General features: G+C 49.0%; 6 protein-coding genes across 9 annotated transcripts; 4 read left to right on the plus strand and 2 right to left on the minus strand.

The window, feature by feature from the left end:
* Window positions 1-439: 439 nt before the first annotated feature.
* On the minus strand, window positions 440-6,354 carry FOXG_07894 (uncharacterized protein). Of its 4 annotated transcripts, none has more exons than XM_018386571.1 (5): window positions 6,019-6,354; window positions 5,005-5,705; window positions 4,420-4,954; window positions 2,896-4,361; window positions 440-2,850 (listed from the first exon to the last, which is right to left on the minus strand). In XM_018386571.1, the coding sequence occupies exons 2-5, from the start codon at window positions 5,243-5,245 to the stop codon at window positions 1,481-1,483; spliced, it is 3,612 nt and encodes a 1,203-aa protein (XP_018243749.1). In that variant the 5' UTR covers window positions 5,246-5,705; window positions 6,019-6,354; the 3' UTR covers window positions 440-1,480. The 4 variants fall into 4 exon arrangements, with proteins under 4 accessions (XP_018243749.1, XP_018243747.1, XP_018243748.1 ...); XM_018386570.1 differs by having other exon boundaries at window positions 523-2,850; window positions 5,005-5,428; window positions 5,485-6,354; XM_018386569.1 differs by having other exon boundaries at window positions 5,005-6,354.
* Window positions 6,355-7,559: 1,205 nt separating this feature from the next.
* FOXG_07895 (transmembrane amino acid transporter) lies at window positions 7,560-9,914 on the plus strand (the record flags this gene model as incomplete). Its single annotated transcript, XM_018386573.1, has 3 exons — window positions 7,560-7,980; window positions 8,114-9,678; window positions 9,732-9,914. The coding sequence occupies 3 exons, from the start codon at window positions 7,560-7,562 to the stop codon at window positions 9,912-9,914; spliced, it is 2,169 nt and encodes a 722-aa protein (XP_018243751.1).
* A 504-nt stretch (window positions 9,915-10,418) lies between these two features.
* Window positions 10,419-11,536, plus strand: FOXG_07896 (uncharacterized protein; the record flags this gene model as incomplete). The annotated part of the gene is made up of 2 exons (XM_018386574.1): window positions 10,419-10,778; window positions 10,826-11,536. 2 exons carry the CDS (start codon window positions 10,419-10,421, stop codon window positions 11,534-11,536), a joined length of 1,071 nt encoding a protein of 356 aa, XP_018243752.1.
* A 228-nt stretch (window positions 11,537-11,764) lies between these two features.
* FOXG_07897 (uncharacterized protein) lies at window positions 11,765-13,349 on the plus strand. Its single transcript, XM_018386575.1, has one exon. It carries the CDS (start codon window positions 11,915-11,917, stop codon window positions 13,247-13,249), a length of 1,335 nt encoding a protein of 444 aa, XP_018243753.1. The 5' UTR covers window positions 11,765-11,914; the 3' UTR covers window positions 13,250-13,349.
* Window positions 13,350-13,419: 70 nt separating this feature from the next.
* Window positions 13,420-18,140, minus strand: FOXG_07898 (phospholipid-translocating ATPase; the record flags this gene model as incomplete). The annotated part of the gene is made up of 4 exons (XM_018386576.1): window positions 18,096-18,140; window positions 14,044-17,998; window positions 13,586-13,995; window positions 13,420-13,537 (listed from the first exon to the last, which is right to left on the minus strand). The coding sequence occupies exons 2-4, from the start codon at window positions 17,425-17,427 to the stop codon at window positions 13,420-13,422; spliced, it is 3,912 nt and encodes a 1,303-aa protein (XP_018243754.1). The 5' UTR covers window positions 17,428-17,998; window positions 18,096-18,140.
* An 839-nt stretch (window positions 18,141-18,979) lies between these two features.
* Window positions 18,980-21,293, plus strand: FOXG_07899 (RuvB-like helicase 1). Its single transcript, XM_018386577.1, has 4 exons — window positions 18,980-19,286; window positions 19,340-20,107; window positions 20,180-20,511; window positions 20,585-21,293. Exons 1-4 carry the CDS (start codon window positions 19,143-19,145, stop codon window positions 20,715-20,717), a joined length of 1,377 nt encoding a protein of 458 aa, XP_018243755.1. The 5' UTR covers window positions 18,980-19,142; the 3' UTR covers window positions 20,718-21,293.
* Window positions 21,294-21,378: the final 85 nt, after the last annotated feature.

Consider the following 21,378-nt stretch of genomic DNA (forward strand, 5'->3'; position numbering starts at 1 on the left):
CTCCGTTATAAGGAAGTGTCTTTGGGGTCCCCTTTTTTGACAGAGCTGAGTGGTGTCAGGCTGTTTGACTGGAATGTAAGTGAGTGATAGACGGGAGGGGTCTTGGGTCTTACAAGACAAGCCCCCCCTCGGAGGATATCTTCAGTGGGTATAGAGCTCTGGGGAACAGAGCGGAACTGAACTGAACTGAACTTGGAAGACGGAATAGAGTTTCTCGTGGTAAAGAGAAATGCAAACCTTGTTAGATAGTCTAGTTACCTCTAGCATGCGCCTCTTCTTACCTATGGCGGCTCGGAGGTACCGATGACAACAGGTAGTGTCATTGTGCGGGGGCAACTCAACCTTTTGGCTTCTGCAGTAACTAAATAGGACACTTTAAGGCGTCAAGGTGGTGTCAGGCACACGGCACAGGGACGGGAAAGGTACGGCTTGGTACAAGGACGAGAGTTTGTCTCCCAAGAATGCAGTTTGGGTAACACCAAAAGTGCTCCAATCTAAGAGCACCAACCGTTCTACAGGGATAGGCCGCAAAAGAGCCCGAGCATAAAGACATAAGCACACAATGAAAGCTGAAAATAAATTTCCCTCTCATGATTCTTTCTCAGCGACGACTGACAGAGACTGAGACTGAGAGGTGACATACAGCCACATGGTCCATGATTCATGGTCGCAAGCCACCAAAAAAAACGCCTATCCACTACCCGACATATCCAGAACCTCAGAGACCATTCCAGTCAATCTTGCCCCTGATATTCAAAACCTCGTGCAAGAATTCATGAAAACTATATCGACAGAATGGTTCAGCTGTTAGTTCCGACTGTCTTGTCCCGTTCCTCGGTTCCTGTGCCTGACATGGTCTTTGCAAGGCTGTTCCTGGCTAGTAATCTTTGCCATCCTTTGTTGGTCGTGACTCGGCTTACGCCATCTTTTAGAGACTTTGTCGTCAAGTGTGGTAATATTTCCCTCAGTAGCCTCAATTAGGCCCTCTACATGGGTCATCCATGCTAGCTGTCAATCATGGAGATATTGCGGCTTTGTAATTGAATCATTGTTTGATTAAGCGATCGACTATAGGTTGACAGTTACTGTCATATTGTTGCTCAGAACCAACAGCGTTGGTGGCAGCTCATTGCAGAGAACTTCGACATCAGAGAGATACTGTACAGTAGAAGCTTCATCCAAGCAAGTGCCCTCCGAAGGAATTGGCAGCGTGCTGAGAAGAACAGCAGTCTCCTTGGAATGCTGACGCATCAATTCGTTCACAATGAGATGCTGCGCTCTGCTTGGAAGCTCGTTGAAAGAGAGCTCCAATCCCTGCGGTGTGTAACCCGAATTTTGACCTTCCTCCTCTAAATGTGAACTTAATCTGTATCTTTCAAGCAATTTCTGGAATTTAGATCATAAGATTCGGCCCCCTCCTTGTGTAGATCCCTCGAGAATTCCGCCGTGAATGGAATCGAGAATGATGCGTTGAGTATGGCTAGCAGTCAGACTGCTCCGTGAAACTGACTTTTCTGCTCTCCTCGCCGGCTAACACTTGACCGCTAGGCCGGGATCTATTCGGGAATTTTCCTAGCGACGATTGCCGCGAATAACTCGGTCGATACGGTCCGGCCTTGGGAGTCTCAGATTCGGTACTAGAGGGCGGCGCAAAGCTTATCGTGGACCCCTCTGCTTCCGAGGCCACGATCTTTGTTTCCGGGACTGGGCGGCTGGAGAACTTCACGGCCGAGGACTGCCTGGAAAGATTGGGTCTTCCTGGTGTTGACGCGCCGCTGCGATACGGGCGTACAGTGTCTTCTCGCGTAGGGCTTGGGGGGCGCACACGACTGAAGGCTGCCGAAGGTCCTAACGAGTCTCGCGAGACAAGAGGGGGAAACTCTGCCGGGGCAGAGTCTGTGCTGCCTCCATGTGGTCGTTCGTTCGTCTGTGTTGCTGACGATTCTGGTGCAACTTGAGAGGCTGATGCTGATGCCGACTGTGATGTTTGGACTCCACCAACACCAACGCCAACTCCCTTGACTGTCGCAGACGATGACATTGTACCGTACGATGTACTTGTCCCGACCGCGTCCCCAACTGTGTCAGACTTGGACCTTCGGCCAAAGCTTTCCCAAAAGTCACCACGTACTCTGCCATCCTCATCATGAGAATCTCCACCCCCCAACAATGGCTGACGAGCTGCATCACTCGGGCCGATGTTTCTTTCGTCAATCGACTCATGGTCTAGTGTAGAACTGTACCCCATTTCCTCGTCATCAAGAAGTTCTGCTTGCGAGTCTTCTGCCTCGTCATCCTCGTTATCCGTTTCATCTAATGCACCGTCTGGGAGATGGTGTGTGTGAATTCCCATACTAACCCCCATCTTTGAAAGCATCCGAATAGCCGGCCGTCTTGGTAATTCGGGAACATCCGTCGTGCTAGCACGTCGACGATCGTATATCTCCTCATGAGGGTTATACAAACCGGGCCTCCCAGATATCGTATCATATATGTGCTCCAGCTGATCCAGCTCCTGAGTAGAAGTCATGTTGTCTGATCGGCCTCGGAACATCTGAACATCATCCCACCACTCTTCGTTACGGAGTGTATCGTTGACGACAATTTCCCAATCGATGTCGTTACCTATTCCATTGACGATGAGATCGTAAGTATTTAGACTGCCTGATGTCAAGCAAAATACTTTGACCTCTGCGTCAATTCTCAATTTCTCAAGAAGTGCCAGAACTCGAGCATGCTCTTCATTGACCTCACTCTCGTATTCCACAAACACCATGACCCGAAGGGTATAAACATGCTTCCAGAGTTGCACACTGTGAAGAATATGCCCGAGCTGCAAAATGAGGGTGTCTACAAATATTAGCTTGTGCCGTCTTCACAAGAGATTCACCTTACATGTATCAAAGTTGGTGGTCAGTAAACTCTTTCCGTCAGAAGTAACCTCGGCCGACATCTGGATAGGCCACAGGTCGATGTACTTTTTGGTGTTGGTTCCGTCCTTTCTTGGTGTCTCAAGTGATTCAAAGCCACACCCCACTGCAATGTTAAGTCTATATCGCAACGCAAGGTCCTCTAGTATAGTCAGATACTCTTTTGGAGACATCATATTCTCGGTACGAATAACGTCTGTTGGTAGGGTGCCCTCCATGAGCCTTGCTGACGTGTCACCCCGTCGCCTCCGAGGCCTTTCGGGAGCTTTGCCATTTGACCTAGGGAGCCGTCGCATTTGACTGGACAAAGATACGGGAACATCAGGTACGCGTAGCTTCGGGTTTGATTTTCGCAGTTCCTCCATGTTGTAAAATCCAAGCACAGCAATGTTGGGACGCATGCCACCAAGGCCGGCTGATAGTATCAGATTGCGGATGCCCCAAGTGATAGTGGGGGACATTGTTAGCTGCACAAAAGCCTTGATCTTGGAGAACTCATTGATGTATTTTGTCCAAGCATGTTGTTGAAGCCGAGCTTCATGAACCCCTGAATTGAAGTCGTCGGTCACGATGACATGACCAAGAATGTAAAGCGACCCCTTTTTGAGTGAGTTACAAAATTGGATCAACCTGGTCTGTCTGCGAGGGTTGTTGATAAGTAATATGATATGCGGTCTCCAGAATTTGATGTGTTCTGGTCTCAGGCGTAGCAAATACTTCCTTACTTGATGATAGATCAAGTTTTGGCTGACATCGCCCCAGTGCTTAGGAGGGCTGAGGTAATGAATGAGGAGGAATAGCAACACAAGCACTGTGATAGCAATAGCAGCATAAGTCTCATCGATGAAGAACATAGCAAAGCCTGACAAGATGCCGGCAAGGAAAGCAGTTTGCCAGGTGAAGAACTTGAAGCTTGGCCTGAAGTTAGGGGCTGACCCGACTTTGAGAAGGAAGCAAGCTAAATTCATGACGAAGAAAGTCATCTGATATCCCATAGAGATAAAGGTAGCGATCTGGTTGAGATCAGCGAACAGCGCCAGTTGTGCAATGACATAAGTCAGAAGCAAAGCGTAAATCGGTTCGTCACCATGTTTCGTGCCCTTGCTGAAGAAGCCGAGGCCTGGAAGAAGCTTATCCCTTGCAAAAGCTTGGAACAGCTTGGAGGCACCGATCAGGCCCATAAGAGCAGAGAAGAAGGTGACTGCACATTCACCAGCGAGGATGACAGGTTGGGAGAGGTTGACGAGAGGGATGACATTGTCGTTGGCCAGGAAAGATGAGTGAGTTGTGCTCGCAGCCAGTGAAAGAATTACGACAAAGTAGATGATAAAGGTTGTCAACATTGCCCAGAGCGTTCCGTGAGGGATCGATCTGCTTGGGTCTTTTAGGTCTCCAGACATGGATGCACCTGCGAAGATTCCTGAGGTAGCACTGTCTCATTGTCAGTACGAGCTTGTTATACACACACAGGTTGACATTAGGGCCGTACGGAAAGAGAATGCCAAACAGATCACGAAACGTTTCGAGGCCTTTGAATTGGGGGCCGCTGTGAGGAAGGAAGTTGTCGGTCAGGGTATCAAGACTAGGTCCGGTGAAATGAATCCCGAGATCCCTATCATGGAAGGGAGCCTTGAAGACAGCAGAGACCGGGATGCTGACAATGGCCAAGCTCAGGATGGCAAGCAGAGCATTGGAGGCTCTCGAAAAAGTTGCAGATCCTAGGAAACAAAGACCAGTACAAAGCAACAGGGCAGCTGTTTGGAGGCCATAGCCAGTCCAGTAACCTGAGGGGAAAGCCGCACCGAGATTTAGTCTAACACAGTCAATAAGACCAACAACGTTCATGCTTGCATTGAGAACTTGAGCAAGATAGAAGAGGATTCCGATGGAACCACCAAACTCGGGTCCCAGAGACCGTGAGATAAGATAGTATGCACCACCGCCCTTGACTTCGCCATTGGATGCGATAGCTGATAGAGAAAGCGTTGTCAATAAGTCAATGGAGTAAGCTGTAACTAGAAGTCCTGGAGTCTTTGTTAATATTTATGAAAGCCCTCATATGCGAAAAACCTACCGAGGATGCCCACGAAGCCGATTTTCCCAATAATTTGACCGAATCGCAAAAACATGAGAATACTCATGATATTGAGAAAAACAGGGATGTAGACACCCGAGATGCTGCCCAACTTGTTGTGCCGTGGCTCCATGGTGACTGATACCGATCCTCGTCCGCCATGAGACTCGGTTATGCTATTTCGTTGTCGTTCTCCCCCATTGTCAACTCCCTTGATATCTGACTGTTGAGGTGTTGTCATGGTGCAGTCCAGAGAGCAAGTCGGGCATTCAGTCAGTCAGCCAGACGAGGGGTCAGTAGTAGCGAGCACTGGCCCACATGAGCAAGTATAAGACGGTGAAGAACCGCGGTGGAACAAAGCACAGAAGAATGAGGCCTTTGAAAGAGGGGAGAGGCCTGAGAAATAATGATGTTATGGTGTATTCTATTGTTCAAGGACCACTTAGCAATTGGGTAATCGGTCGTCAATCCTATGCTTGCCAAGAGAATTCCAAGCTGAAGCCTCCCGCGTGTTGCACATTGGGTGTGGTTAGTGTGGTGGTGGGTGGATAATACAAGGGCAGTTATTCGGCAATCCGGGCAAAAACGTCCATGTTGGTTTGGAGATCATCGCCAATCAAGGACGCCACAATAGCCTCAAGGGAGGCATTCTTGGGCCTCCATCGTAGTTACAGCAGGAAAGGTATGGAAGTTTGGAGGAACTAGACGGGTCAGCAGGGGACTACGGTGCTAATGTTGGTGTTTGAGGTGGTTTCAAGGGTCCACGGGTGCTGGACATTCCCCGCTAAAACCTCCATTTCAGCGGTTAGAGGCCAGTAGAATCCAGTAGTGTTGCTTAGAGCTATCTCTCCAGAGCTCAAGATATCACAGTGATAGTCGTCTTTATGACTCTGTCTGTGGGGAAGTCGGATCATGTGCAAGAGCTGGCCCAGGGGAGGCAAGAAAACTCGAGACTTTGATCCTAAGTGACCAAATCAACTTTTCAAAAAACCTCCTAAGCTTATGATAACTTACCAAAGACTTTTTGTCACTTAGGGTCAAGGTCCCAAGTTTTCTTGCTCCTGGAAGCTGGCGTGACTTGTTATGCTAGAGCTCATAGTGAACCACAAGGTGCAGCTTCGTATCGCGATAGGCGCTGTAGGTGCTACCAAATGACGTAGGCCATGCCGAAGGAAATCCACTCTGAAATTCAAGCTTCTGTCGGTGCTTCTGTTGCCGAGGTTTTGAATGCTACCTATGTTCGTCGTATGGCCAGAGAGAAAGACGAGACCTGATGTTGGTAAAACACAAAAACCAAGACGAGAGATCGAGATCTCTGATGTGAGATATAGAAATATCTATTCACATGTCGACATGCGCCTCATTCATCTGACTCGACTCAGAAGGGTCGTGACGCCCCCACTGAGCGTGACAGCATAAACGTGCCCGCTTCATCGCACCAAGTGACGGGTAATGTACATCGATTATCGTTGTGGGGCCGCACAGCCAAGATTGAATAGATTCGTGTAATAGGGTTGATATAATTCAAGGTTATGGTTCAGTGTTTCCATAGGCGTGGCTTCACTATAGATACTCTGAACAGAGAACAACTGGTATCGAAGTTGGTGATAGTGATGAGCATATTGTGCCGCAATAAAACATATGGGGGGATAAGAGATCAACACTCGTAAACAAATCCTTCTGAAACGTTACTCATCAACGTCCCAAGGTATCTGACTCGGTCATTACGACCCCAAATTGGTAGGTACAGTACAACCCTAGAGATAAGGTCGCAGGCAAACGGTTGGATTTCCTTTCAAAGCATTTTGCTTGCCTATATCCATTGGCTCTGGATGAGTCCATACCTAGAATACTCGACGGCAGACATGGAAGTCATGATATGATATCCATTTCAGACTCGGGATGAGTGATTAGACACTTATCACAGCTTATATAAGCTGACTTGGTTTTCAAACACTTTACCATTTTATTTGTATGTTGATGTAAATGATGTACAAGGCACCTCTCCATACAGTTGTAACTATTATTTTTGCCAAGTATTGACCTTTTCAACGCGTGGAGTCTTCAACCAATACCTCCACTATTAGCCTAGCTTGGCTCGGCAGCTGCCCTTACTCAGTAGTCACCAGACCCCAGAGACTGGGCCTTCCCTGCGTCTGAGCTTCACCGTTCAGGGCAACTACCAGCCTGGGCATAGGCAGTTTGCAGCTTGGAGCCTTAGCCTTAGCCTGTATGCTACGGCTTGACTAAGCCCTTATCTCACCCTTCCTCTTCACTCCAACAAGAAATTCTGATACCTCTCAATTGACTCTATCACCCGACCAAGCGTGACATATTCATATAACCTTTGTTCCCGAGACTGGTTTTGGTCATCATTCTTTGTCGTCATTCTTTTTGTTGACTTCTTTGGTTCTTCCACTGTCTTATCAGTGTTGCTGGGCATCCCGCCAGTCATCTGCCTGCTGCGTCATTACCGCTGTTCGCGACTCAAAACTGCTGTCAACACCGCTCAGACTATGCGATAAGGCTTCTCACACCTTCAATCGGACTGAAAAATGGCTTCTCCTTCGAGAATCCCATCTGAACAGCCTCCTAGGTCTGCTTCGCCCTCGAGCTTCCGACCTCGATCGATTTCCGCTTCGGTCCCTCGAGCTGATTTGACAGCGCGTCTTGCTTCTCCCATCCCGTCACAACTTGGAACTACACCTCCCAGAGGAGGTTCGCCACGACCTGATGCAGCTCCACGTGCCGAGAATCTCGAGGATTTGACCCAGTTGCCTGGAAGCGGGACCAGCGCCCAAGGACCTGGTGTATCTGCTCTCGCCGCTGCACTCTCCAACTCTCTAGGCCAGTCTCCTCCGCGACATGGCACTCCCGCAGCTCGCGTTGCTACTCCCCCCGATTCGCTCACAGTCTCCTCTGCTCGGCGGTCGAAATTCGGGAACACCGACCAACTATGGCTCTTTCAATTCACGGGTCACAAATGCGCTGGGCAACCAGTGCAACCTTACGAAGATCCTTGAGATTGGTCAGCGTCATCTAATCCCAACCCTCGGATGATAATCCAGGCTCAGAAGAGTCATCGATCCAAGGTAATTCGAAGGGCAAGCAGCCAGCCGAAATCGCGGTGCCGGACTGGGCGAGGACGAGTTCTCCAGCCTGAAGTTGCAGGGAGGTGATGTGACTCGAGGTATCTACAAGTGGACCGAACAGGCAGAAGCGAGAGCAAAGTACAACCGCAGCAAGAGTTTCGATTTGGGACGGCCTGAGCCCGAGGCGGAGGTACTTGACATCAACTCGATAAAGGTGCCCGGTGGCTTCCGAAGAAACCATCTCCGTCGTAACGTCCAAAGCCCTGGTCCTCACGGTCATCCTGAGGACGGCCACGCCTCTCCTGCGCCGGGCCAGCAGAGATTGTTCACCTCAAGCTTCCTCGAATTCTTGACGATTTATGGCCACTTCGCTGGTGAGGAACTGGAGGAGGATGACGAAGACTTAGGACCGAACGAGTACTTCTCATCCGGAGAAGACACAGACGAGTACAACTCCGACGACGAGCGGGAGCCTATGGAGGATAGTGCCTTGTTGACACCTTCAAGACGCAGACGCAAGCGCAAGGTCCGCGGTGGCACTGGAAACAATAGTCCCATGAACGCGGCCTTGCTGCTTCTTAAGTCCTTTGTCGGTACCGGTGTCCTCTTCCTTCCTCGAGCCTATCTCAACGGAGGTATGCTCTTCAGCAACCTGATTCTCTTTGGCGTTGCCGCTCTGAGCTATTACTGCTTTGTGCTTCTCGTGCAAACACAGCTCAAGGTTGGAGGCTCTTTTGGTGATTTGGGTGGTGCACTTTACGGGAAGCATATGCGTACCCTCATTTTGGCTTCTATTGTCATCAGCCAGATCGGTTTCGTTGCCGCTTATACCGTATTCACTGCCGCCAATTTGCAGGCCTTCGTCAGGGCTGTTTCCGACTGCAAGTCCTCGATCAGTATCCAGTGGCTCATTCTTATCCAGATGCTCATCTTCCTGCCATTTGCTCTTCTACGAGATATTGGAAAGCTAGCATTTACTGCTCTAGTCGCGGATGCCTTTATTTTGATTGGTCTGGCTTACCTCCTGTACTACGATATTCTGACTCTCAACGCGAACGGTATCTCCGACATCATCATGTTCAACAAGAAGGACTGGACCTTGTTCATTGGAACTGCGATTTTTACTTTCGAAGGCATTGGTCTCATCATTCCCGTTCAGGAGTCGATGAGACACCCTCAAAAGTTTCCTCGGGTTCTTCTTATCGTTATGATTATCATCACAGTCCTCTTCATTGGCATGGGTGCCATCTCTTATGCTGCCTACGGTTCTCACACCGAAACTGTTGTCTTGCTCAACTTGCCTCAGGACAACAAGATGGTCAACGGAGTTCAGTTCTTGTACTCTGTTGCCATTTTGCTTTCTACACCATTGCAGATCTTCCCTGCCATTCGTATCGCTGAAACAGAGCTTTTCACTCGCAGCGGCAAGTATAATCCTTGGGTCAAGTGGCAGAAGAACGTCTTCCGTTTCTTCGTGGTGATGCTTTGCGCGGCCATTGCTTGGCTCGGTGCCGACCATCTGGACAAGTTTGTTGCTCTCGTTGGTAACTTTGCCTGCATTCCACTTGTCTTTATCTATCCTGTAAGTTAAAAATGTCGAAAGATTTGATGTGCAATACTGACTGTTTCTTCTAGCCTATGCTTCATTATAAGGCGATTGCCCGTACGAAGTTTTGGAAGGTGGCCGACATCCTACTCTGTATCTTTGGATTTATCGCAATGGCGTACGCTACCACACTTACTGCGATGAGTTGGGCCACTGCGGAACCTAAGCATCCGGGATACTGTGATGAGAAGGGAACAATGGTTGGCTTCTGAGTCATTGACTCATGTATAGTTGGTGTATAGGTGTGTGAGCATGGGTTTGAGAGGTTTGACGGCCGCAAGGCTTGCTATACCCGTGTGTTAGTTGAGGATCCATTGCATATTGTAGCTTGCATTGTGGTGTTACATTATTGGATAGATTGTATGTAGCATTTGGAAACGGGTGATGGGAGTTGAAGGGTTTAGCCGGTTCAGTTTCGAGTTTCATTATACATCGCGTAAGATGGCGTATTCAACTGTATTCCTTTGACGGTCGTTAATTCGTGATTTCGTTGATATTAGCAATTGTCTATTAATGATTCGGCTTCAACACGTGGGGAGGGGGGCCGGCTCGACCGGAAAGTGGGGGATTCTATATGAATCTCGGAGACCGAGGCGAAAATGATGATGTAGGTCTATCGCAAAACACCGGGCCGTGATATGGGTTATTGGAGGTGTCACCAGAATAAAAGCGAGGTCTCGTTCAAAAGCCACGACCATAATATCTAATATTCTACCATGTCCCTCCGGCCGTCAATAAACTTGACAAGACGCTGTCTTTTCAGCTTATCATCAACGTCCAGGCGAACTTTTGCTCAACAGACACGGCAAACTCGACCTCCGCCTCCTCCGCCCTTTCAGACGGTCGCAACATGTCCGGAGCCAACATGCGGGTGCGCGGCTACTCCTGCTATGCCAGAGGATCTCCCTCTGGACCGTGAGGGGCCTCTTAAAGGCGCAATTGCTGGGTATGCAGAGCATGTACTAGTGTGTACAGGAAATGCAGATTGGCCATCGAGAATAGAGGATGATAATGGCGGTGATTGCCTCGCTGCGGATCTGAAAGAGTTGTTTGGACGTGGAGGGACTTATAGCGATGTTGGTTTTCTCTTATTATGTGTGGATTGTCTTGCTGATTCTTGTAGCCTTTTCATAATATTTCTGTTCTCAACTCGTCGTTTCCGAGCTCTGTTTCACCACGTCCTGAAGTTCAAACCACATCCGTGTATTTGGTTCCAAGCTTCAAATACGTCCCTTTTCTACCACGGGTATCATTTGATAGTGTAGAAGCACTGGCTAAGGGGTTTCTGCTCCCTAAGAAGCTTCACCCTGCACATGAAGGACTCTCACCTATACATCGGGATCGCTTGACCCGCAAAGAAGGGTACCAGGGACTACTACCAGGCGTTCAAGATGTTCGCGATGTCTTGGTCTTGATATGTGGACATACAGGACGTGACGCGAGATGCGGTATCATGGCACCTGTTCTGCAAACTGAGTTTGAGGACAAGTTGGAAATGGAGGGTTTTGACGTCTTGCATGGACCCGTGCAAGTTAATCTCGGCTACAAACAAAGAATACAGGGAGAAACCGGTGAAGGCAAGACTACAGCTAGAGTTGGTTTGATCAGTCATATCGGAGGTCACAAGTTTGCTGGCAACGTTATCATTTATCTGCCTCCAGACCTGAAGATGGGGGATGAGCCTCATCCTTTGGCTGGATGCGGAATTTGGTATGGAAGAGTTGATCCAAAGAATGTGGAGGGTATTGTAAAAGAGACCATTCTGAGGGGAAATGTGGTTGCGGATATGTTTAGAGGAGGTATTGATGCTGAGCATAAGATGTTGCGGATGTAAGACATATATATGTATTGATAGATGGCTAGATACCCCAAGTTCGAGACATATGAACAAAAACTCTCCAATAGAAATAAACATTATATAAACCATTACCACGCGTTACGTATTCGCGAATTGTATTCAATCATGACGACGATGAGGACATGTTGAGGCGATTCAAGTGATCCACGTGACCTTGATCTAGTAATTACAGCTTCAATTTTTGGTGACCATCAGCTCAAGGAACTCTTGAAGATACTGAAAACGACGGGACCACAAGGACCAACTCGAACGTCTGAGCACATCCGCCTTACTTAGTCTGTTTTGGCCTCAGATGGTTTCGTTCTGGATATGAAAGCTCAATAAGACGACTGAAAAACTCCGAGATCAAAACTGATGCCCTCACCACCAACCGATATGATGAGAGCCACGTCGAGGATAATCGCAAGTTCATCGCGGTCTATCACCCAGAACCGACGAATTCTCACAAAATGTGGTCAATTCCAGAGCCGTTTGTCAATAGCTAAGACACAGCCTCCAAGAATCTCATCACGGAGCCTCTCAACTTCATCACCACCTCGGCAACATGCTTCTGAAAAACCAGACTTTTCTACACCTCTTCAATCACGAATCTTCCCCTCTCTAATAGTCGTTGGAATAATTCTTGTCAGTGGCGGCTACTATCTTCTCACGCCGCCGTCTCGACCCAACACTCTCAACGAGATAACCTTTGTTCCCTACGGCATCACAGCTCGCGAGGCCATCTCACCAACCTCATTCGTCATCACCGCAGTCCCACGCACACCAAACCCTTCTCTACCATATCTGAACCCCTCAGATAACCACTGGAGGTATCCTCTTTGGTCTGTGGAGTTCAAGCAACCTGAGGTGCAAATTTCTCGACATTATACGCCCCTGCCTCCACTGTCTACAGAGGATCCTATAGATGGCTCGCTGCGGTTTTATATCCGGACTGTTGGCGATGGTGAAATGTCCAACTATCTAGGTCGAAGACAGGTTGGAGAAGACGTGTTCCTACGTGGTCCACACGTTGGCTTTGAACTAGCGCAGCGATTGGGTGAGCACTCTCGTCTTGTCTTCCTTGCCGGCGGTACAGGTGTAGTGCCTGGTATACAAGCAGCGAAGGCTGTCTTGGAAGCGAACGAAAAGTCAAGCGTTGACCTTCTCTGGGCTGTAAGGAAGAGAGAAGAGGTTCAAAAAAGTGCTCCTCCTCGGCAATCATCGTGGAAGTTTTGGCAAGAAAAGAAGCCCACGACATTAGGCACTGAGGTCGAGAGCCCTAGCCCCGTCACAAAGCGCTTGCAGGACCTCAAGATGGCCTATGGTGATCGTCTAAGGATTCAGGTCGTTGTTGACGAGGAGGGAACTCGCTTCCAGGATAGGGATATTAGCAATGCCATTGCAGCATCACCAGGAACCGTTGCTTCATTTGATGCAGGCTGTCGATTCCACGATCAAGCAATGCATGTTCACGCCTCCGAATTCGCCCTCGCTGAAGGGCCTGGTTGTGTGTGCAAGCCTTCTGAAGGCACCACCCCCGGGAAAAACTTGTTTATCGTCTCTGGCCCCGACGGTTTCATTGAGTACTATGCCGGGCCCAAGATATGGTTAGGTGGCCAGCAGACTCAAGGTCCGGTATCTGGTATAGCTGGCTATCTGCAAAAACAGAACCCTCTCCTGGCAAGAGATTGGCTAGTCCTCAAGATGTAAAATCACTGTCAAGATGGTCTCATATAATGTATTATAGTTCAAAGCACTCATAAAGAGGCGTAGACATCATCTATTGGGTACAAATAAAACATGTAATACTATGTAACAATGGCGCCTTCTACGTGATAACCCAACGCCAACACTAAACTCCAAACCCATGACATGTTCCTCTAGTGGCTCTGAACCTTCCTATACGACGGAGGCTTCATTGTCCTCCTAATCAACTTGCCTGCGTATGGCGGGATCAGTGAAACAGCACCAATGGCTAGTACACGCCAGACGAATCCCCTGAGCAGATGTTAGTAAATATGACTCAACAAATGAAGTGCGACTTACCATGTTATCAAGAACCGAAGGTCAAAGTATCCGCCCAAGAAAGGTATGGAGCCGATATACAAGAGGAAAGTGCCGATGATACTAATGATCATAATGGGATGCCATGTAGTAATCTCAATGGCCACCATGAGAAGTTCGTTGAGCACTAGAACGGTATAACTGACAGCAACCATCTTGGGCCCGTCGACTTCAGTGAGAATCTGTGACAAGCCCTGAATCATGCCGCCTTGGTAGATGGATACAAAGACCCAAACGAAGAAAGTTCTGTACGATAGAGATCGTCCAGAAGTGAGTTCCTTGTAGAGCTCAGGGTAGAGGTTGGCAAGGTTCTCGTCCACGTCCTTGTCTAACACAAGTGACAGCACAGGGGCTGCAGTATACACAGTAGCATAGCCGACAAGTAGCCAATCCTACAATCGTCAGTGGTCATGAACGGAGAAATCAAGTCCACGGCTTACCTTGTATAGACCCTCAGGCTCAAACTTGATAGCAATACTGTACATAGTCTGACATACAGCAATGATCAAACCACGGTGAATAACAAACTGCGCGAGCTTAGCACTTCGCTTGTAACTGTTACGACCATGCCAGACCAATAGCTTGACCAGATGACAGAACTGCTCAATAGAAAAGTCTGCCGCCAAACTAGCCTGTCGACCTTCCTTGCCAACAATGCCGACACCAACATCAGCAGCTTGGATCATTGAGACATCGTTGCCACCATCGCCGATACAGCATACGCGCTTTTTAGTGTACTCGCGGATGAGTTTGGCAACTTCGGCTTTTTGGTTTGGCGAACAACGGCAAGCAACAACGGTGGGCAGCTGGACGGCGATGGAGATAAACTCAAGACGGAAATGTGTCAAAAAGAGAGCCAGACTTTCGCCATCTACCAGGAGACAAGCGTCTGTCTTGCTCCGGAGAAAGTCAAGATGTTCTTGGGCGTTATCCTTCTTCTTGAGCTTGGAAACTGTATAGATGTACTGACCGCGAGCCACCAGTTTGGAGCTGACGGCAACACATCTGGCAGTCTCGACCTTGTCACCAGTCAACATCCAAATCTTGATACCAGCATTGCGGAGGAGCTCCAGAGAGGGTTTTACGTCCTTTTGCAGCTTATCCTCGACACCAGTCACGCCAATTAGTTCCAGATCATGTTCCAGGTAGTGTGAGACCACCCGCTGCATGCCAGCATCACGCCCACTGATCGAAAGCGAGGCTTCTTGATAGCGAGCCGAGAACTCCTTGTACTGATCGTATGAGAGCTTCTTGCGACCAACGACCAGCGTACGTAAGCCTTCGCGCGCCATATTGGCGGTCTCCTCGTCGAGCCAATCATTCGCTGCAACGATGGAGCTCATGACTGTATCAGCACCCTTCTGGAAGAACCAGATTTCGCCAGTAGAGAGACTCGGATTCTTCACCTTGACGTCTTCGTGGAAGTGAACGATGGTACCCATTCGCTTGCCTTCGGAAGTAAAAGGGAAAACGTCAAGGATTCGCACGCGAACCACCGGTCTCTTGCTGTTCGTGTATTCCAATACCATACTCTTGCGATCTCGGTACACAAGTCTCAAACCGACTGATTCTGTCCACTTGACAATGGCGATTTCGTCAGGAGATGATGCTTGATATCCAGTAACCTCTTTGCCATCCTCAATGTCAACAGTAGGTGTAACATTATGGCAAAGGGCGAGTGCCAGAACTACATCTCGAACTCGCGTGCCAATCTCTCGTCTTGTACGTGTCGTGCCCATAGTTGTAGTGCTAGAGTATGTGGATGACGGAGTGATAAGCATGTTCTGGGCAGCAGAGTCTGCGGATGGTGGGATGTAGAAGCCTTGTTTAACATACGTTGACACTTCGTCCATTGCCTCGTTGGCATAAGACACAGTACCAACGTGAATCTTCTTCATTTCCATCTCATTCTGGGTTAATGTACCAGTTTTGTCGCTGAGCAGGTATTCAATTCGGCCGAGATCTTCAGGTATAGTACTTGTTCGAACAACTGCTCCAGGCATACCAGGATCGCGTTGGATAAACCAGGAATATGCGCTCTTGCCCATGTCCAAGTTCACACGCAGACTGATGGGGACAATAGTAGAGAACAAAACCAAAAATCGCATGATCTTGACGTACCACACATTGTCTTTGGTGTTTCCGAAACCCTCGAGTGCGACAAGGATGATGGAAAGGGCCAATGTCAACGCGCACAAGATCTTAGTCAAAGAGTTGATCTCGTATTCGAGCAGGCCGGTCTTGGAACGTGAGGGGGCTGTCGATAGAGCAGATCGCGTCTGAGGACCTGTGTACATGATGACGGCCAGTGTCGTGGCTTGCGAGGCGATGACAGTATTGGCCCATGCTGTGTTATCTATTGACAGAGCAGCCGTGTGGGAAGCGTCAGAGTCTTGTACTGTCGCATGGTGCGCCAATGCATCCTTTCGAGATTCCACCAGCTCGATTGTGCCCAGAAACTCGTTTACCTTCCTGTCTGGCTTTCCACCGGTGACGCGCAGACGAACAAACTCCTCCGCCGGTAGATTTTGTGTAAGCGGTGAAGCAAGTCTGAGCTTCCAATCCGTCTCACCATCCAACTGATCGGTCCTGATAAAAGTCTCCCCTCCTGGTCCGCTTTCAGTCTCTTGCTCTGGTGCCGCTTCTGCGGGTTGCTTGCCCTTTGCTTGAGGCTCTTCGCCGTCGAACGCCAACAAGGTATCCTCCTCTGCTGGTTCTTCAGGAATCGGTGCAGGGGCTGGTGCCTCGGAAGTGAAGCATTTTAATATGACAACATCTGCAGGTACACGTTGACCCTTTGTAAGTTTGAGAACATCGCCAACTTTCAAGTCTTTTGACTTGCGGCTGACTTCGACGACTCGTGAGGATGGCGGGGGTGCCTCGACGTCGTCTTCCTCCAGAATGTCTGACAAATTCTCTCGAGCCCCCTTTGACTTCTTCCTAGAGTGTTTCTGTAACACTTCAGACTTGAGCAGTTTTCGTTGGCGTACAGGGGCAAGGTTGGAGTCGGCCTCCTGGAAAACCAGAATGTTGTACTCTTCTGAATTCGCTTCAGTGTCTCTTCGCCGTCTGGCAATATCATCGAAGGCCTCCTTTCCCATGGTAATACAGAGTACGAACGCCAATGGTGCAATGTAGGTTAACAAGTAGCCAATTCTCAGGGCGGGTATCGCCTGCGACAGTGCCACGAGAAGGAAGTACATGTTGAAGAAGAATGAGAATTCGTTATAGAGGGTGATGGGGAGGAATGTCAAGGCTGTGTACTTGGCATTTGAGATGATGTTGTTTGGAAATCGCACAGGTTGAGTCGATCCCACGGCCACATGTCGAGAGGAGGATGGGTCGTCGTCTTCTTGATCCTCCGCATCGCTCGGTTCTGGTTTCTTCGAGCCCGACATGAAACTGGGGAGTCGTAACCGTGAAGATACTCGATCCGAGTTCATGGACTTCCGGCTTTGCGAAGGCTGCCCCCCTAGCAATGGTTGATCGTCCTCATTGTAACCGCTTCCTTCCGACCATCGAGACGCACTGCTATTATGTTCCCCTAATAATGCCTGGGAATGTTCGTCGTTTCCGTCTCTATCCTGGCCGAGGTCGCCATACCCGCGATTCCTCTTTCCAGCTCGCCGCACTCCACCCATGCGCAAATTTCGCAGCGCTATCCGCGATGTCTGTGGCTCGGTTGAAGGGCGCTCGTTGTCCCTTGGAGCTGGAGTAGTTGATATTGGGTCGAGCTCCTGAATATCTAGATCAAGGTCGGAATCGGAGTCATTCGCGGGAGAGTCGGGTGGGTCGGAAGCTCGATATCGTGGTGAGGGCGGCATCCCTGGCTAAGCTCCTGACGATGAGGAGGAATAGAAAAGGTGCTGTGTTAAAAGTGAAGAATGGAGGATGGGAGCTAGCGGTGCTGCTCAGACATGCTGCGGCGGTGATATGAGGACGTTTACGATTCTTTTCGTAGTCGTGCTTTTCTAATTGTAAGACTTTCCTCCCTCGTGTTCCTTGTCGAGGAATTCGGTGTTCGTCTTTGTTCTTTCAGTTGTATACCGTTGGAGGCCGTCGAATCTTTAGGAGCTCTTATCTGTATCGCATTTCAGGGTCGAAGTCGCAAAGGGATCGACGCGTTCAATGTCCGTCCGGCGAACTTGTTGTTGATGAATGCTGGCAGCAATCGAATAGAGGCCGAATTGTGTTTCGTTTGGTGCACTTGATGTTTGTTGAGAAATGGTGACTCGTGTCTTGGCTCACAAGGGGACAGATCATTTCAAGACTGGGTGCTGTATCATTTGTATTGTCGTAGCCTACGCTATTGCCAAGCGTCCTCTGGGGGGGCGTCACCTTCAAAAGTGTCCCGCTGCCATTTAGAGAGCCCGGTTCTCATAGATACCTCCCATACTACTGTAAATTAGCCTTCTTCCAGGTATTTCGCATGTAGCTTAGTGGGGCATGGCGGTAGCTGTCCCTGACAGATTACGTGGAGGTGCATGCTTACCCTGAACGACCTCAGGAAATCTCTAGTTCGTGACTTTATGTTAACATGAGGATACGTTTGATTTCCACTACCTATTATCAGGCAGATGGATATTTAAACTATAGGTCTACGTCACAAGTGTACGTACGTACTTTGAATCACATGTAAAATGTCTTACTAGTTTTCGTTCATCCAAAAACTTCTGGGCCTTTGTTCAACTCTCCCAGAAACATTGAGTCTCATCATGAGAACCATCCACGCAACCCACGTGGTTATTCAAGGCACTGGTCAGATGGTTGAAGGAAAGGAGACGGATCATCAAGCGCAATAAGTTTCGTAGGTATTATCGGCGGTGACGATTTAATATTAAACACTATCTCAATTCCTTCGTAAACACATGATATACATTTTTTCGGAAGGAATTGTATATTTTTCCAACTGTCTCTTGGGTAGTATTTTACATACATTGACTTCATATCCGCCAGGACCGTTTCGTGCTACAGTTTAAAACCCAAGAAATATTTCAGACATACTAACCGCCGTACGCCTTATCCATAATACGCCGTCAAAGCTCGGAATTGTGTTTCCATTCGTCGTTGGGTCTATGTATTCGATGGGTAGTATAGACATGAAACGCGTGGTTGTATTCATTGGGAGTGAGAGTAAGCTGTGACATTACTTAACATAATACTTTTAAGCGTTCCTAACCCCCAATGGAAAATTTATACAGAGTACAAAGAAAAAATTAACAATAGAAGCTAGCTTTAGTATAAAATGGGAAATGGTTCATATGTAGCATTCTAACGCAAACAAAGTATTGGCTACAGGGTAGGCTTGTCATTCAGCACGCACGTGACCGTCATAGCGTCTGAACGCGCCTGGTATCCATGGAGCAGCTCGTTGGCTCAGCTTCAGTCGCAAATATTTAGAAGCTTCTGCGACAGCAAAAACAACCATCATCGCGATCATCACATCACGAATTGCCCCACTACACGAATCGAAGTCTCGCGCCGATATAACTGTCATCGAAAATAATAACTGTCGGCATATTCGACACCCGCCGACACCATGGTCCAGATCAGCGAGGTGAAGGGTAACAAGCGAGACAATCGCACAGCCGCCCATACTCATATCAAGGGCTTGGGCTTGAAACCAGACGGATATGCAGAGAAGCAAGCGGCCGGATTTGTCGGCCAAGTCGGCGCGCGTGAGGTAAGGACCGATTGAATCAAATATTGACTTACGAATACTTATTCGGTTGCTAGTCCTGCGGTGTTGTAGTGGACTTGATTCGGGCTCAGAAGATGGCTGGCCGAGGTGTGCTGTTGGCAGGAGGACCTGGAACTGGAAAGACCGCTCTCGCGCTCGCGATCAGCCAAGAATTGGGAACCAAGATTCCCTTTTGCCCCATCGTTGGCAGCGAAATCTATTCCACCGAAGTCAAGAAGACCGAGATGCTGATGGAGAACTTCCGAAGAGCCATTGGCCTCAAGGTCCGAGAGACGAAGGAGGTGTATGAAGGAGAGGTTACAGAACTCACACCTGAGGAGGCCGAGAACCCATTAGGCGGCTACGGCAAGACCATCAGCACACTCTTGATTGGACTCAAGAGCGCAAAGGGACAGAAGAAGCTCCGCCTCGACCCAAGTATCTACGAAGCAATCCAGAAGGAGAGAGTTACGGTCGGTGACGTGATCTATATCGAAGCGAACACGGGTGCCTGCAAACGAGTTGGCCGATCAGACGCCTACGCCACAGAATTCGACCTGGAGGCTGAGGAGTACGTACCTATTCCCAAGGGTGAGGTACATAAGAAGAAGGAGATCGTGCAAGACGTTACGCTACATGACCTCGATGTGGCCAATGCCCGCCCCCAAGGCGGCCAGGATATTATGAGCATGATGGGCCAGCTAATGAAGCCCAAGATGACGGAGATTACAGACAAACTTCGTGGAGAGATCAACAAAGTGGTCAGCAAGTACATCGACCAGGGTGTTGCTGAGCTTGTGCCAGGCGTTTTGTTTATCGATGAGGTAACACACATCCCATCCCCCCTATCATAACGGGACGGGAACTCTGAAGCTAACCGATATGACGTTTGACAGGCACATATGCTCGATGTGGAGTGCTTCACCTACCTGAACAGAGCCTTGGAATCGCCCATCTCCCCTATCGTGGTCTTGGCCTCCAACCGGGGAATGTGCACCATCAGAGGCACTGACGACATTGTCGCGGCTCACGGAATTCCTGCCGACTTCCTAACACGCTTGCTCATCATCCCCACAACGCCCTACGAGGCGGAAGAAATCAAGCGCATCGTGCGGATACGCTCATCAACCGAAGGCGTCTCAGTATCAGATGCTGCCATTGACAAAATCTCGGAACACGGTGTCCGCATCAGCCTGCGGTATTGTCTGCAGCTTTTGACCCCTGCAAGGTAAGTCACTGTGGCGAGAGGGGAGACCCTCTGGTAAAATAATCCGAGACACGGTTGCTGACTGAAGAAACAGCATTCTTGCCAAGGCCAACGGCCGCTCGCAAATCGACGTTCAGGACGTTGCTGAGTGTGAGGACTTGTTCCTTGATGCCCGCCGAAGTGCCGCCCTCCTCAGCAGCGAGGCCGGGCGAGGATACCTCGCATAAAATGGAGAGGCTGCAGAGCCTGAGGGTGTTGAATTTCAGTTTCGAAGGCGCTGGGTGTGAGGGAAGACGTGTCATAATTACTACTTTTTAAAGGAGCTACGTGGTTGATAAGGAAAGAAAACACCTGACCTCTAGCTATTGTGTACTTGATAGGGAACCATGGAATACTACAGAGAATTGGCGTCGGGCTGGCTCAGATAGGCCACTGGCTATTAACCATTGGCCATATCAAGATATGAGAGAGAATGGCATCTGCAAATCCCTGTCTAACTTTAGCTCCCTTCTAGGTGGGAGGTGTGTGCCTCCCTTGTCTTGTGCTCCCATTATGTTAAGCTAAATCTACACCAAACAACAAAGTGGCACCCTCCTACAAGCTCTTTGATCATTCAGCAACCACTTCAACTTCGGCATCCAAGCCCTAGACACTGGGTCAGATGGGGTCGGATGGTGGAGCGGGAGCAATCCTGCGTTACCAATGCCAGCCTATCTCATCTTATTTCAGCTGCCGTCTCAAGCCTTGATGGGAACTGTTGGTTCGCATAACTAAATATGGTTAGATATTCAAAGAAAGTCGCCCTTGAACGAGTTTATGCATCACGTGCTACGTATAAACTTGTGCCAATTTCGGAGACGACATTGTCTTTGTTTCAGTCCCTACTAC

The sequence above is a fragment of the Fusarium oxysporum genome, chromosome 4 (assembly GCF_000149955.1).
Source record: "Fusarium oxysporum f. sp. lycopersici 4287 chromosome 4, whole genome shotgun sequence".
NCBI classification, from domain to species: Eukaryota; Fungi; Ascomycota; class Sordariomycetes; order Hypocreales; family Nectriaceae; genus Fusarium; species Fusarium oxysporum.

What these genes read in the sequence shown, in the direction of transcription:
- FOXG_07897 (XM_018386575.1), top strand. Translation starts at nt 11,915, where the DNA reads ATGCCCTCACCACCAACCGATATGATGAGAGCCACGTCGAGGATAATC.
- FOXG_07899 (XM_018386577.1), top strand. Translation starts at nt 19,143, where the DNA reads ATGGTCCAGATCAGCGAGGTGAAGGGTAACAAGCGAGACAATCGCACA. An exon ending in GCCAAGTCGGCGCGCGTGAG is followed by an intron (nt 19,287 to 19,339) that starts GTAAGGACCGAT and finishes TTCGGTTGCTAG; the next exon opens with TCCTGCGGTGTTGTAGTGGA. An exon ending in GCGTTTTGTTTATCGATGAG is followed by an intron (nt 20,108 to 20,179) that starts GTAACACACATC and finishes GACGTTTGACAG; the next exon opens with GCACATATGCTCGATGTGGA.
- FOXG_07894 (XM_018386571.1), bottom strand. Translation starts at nt 5,245, where the DNA reads ATGACAACACCTCAACAGTCAGATATCAAGGGAGTTGACAATGGGGGA. An exon ending in CGGCTTCGTGGGCATCCTCG is followed by an intron (nt 4,955 to 5,004) that starts GTAGGTTTTTCG and finishes CAAAGACTCCAG; the next exon opens with GACTTCTAGTTACAGCTTAC. An exon ending in CTGTTTGGCATTCTCTTTCC is followed by an intron (nt 4,362 to 4,419) that starts GTACGGCCCTAA and finishes ACAATGAGACAG; the next exon opens with TGCTACCTCAGGAATCTTCG.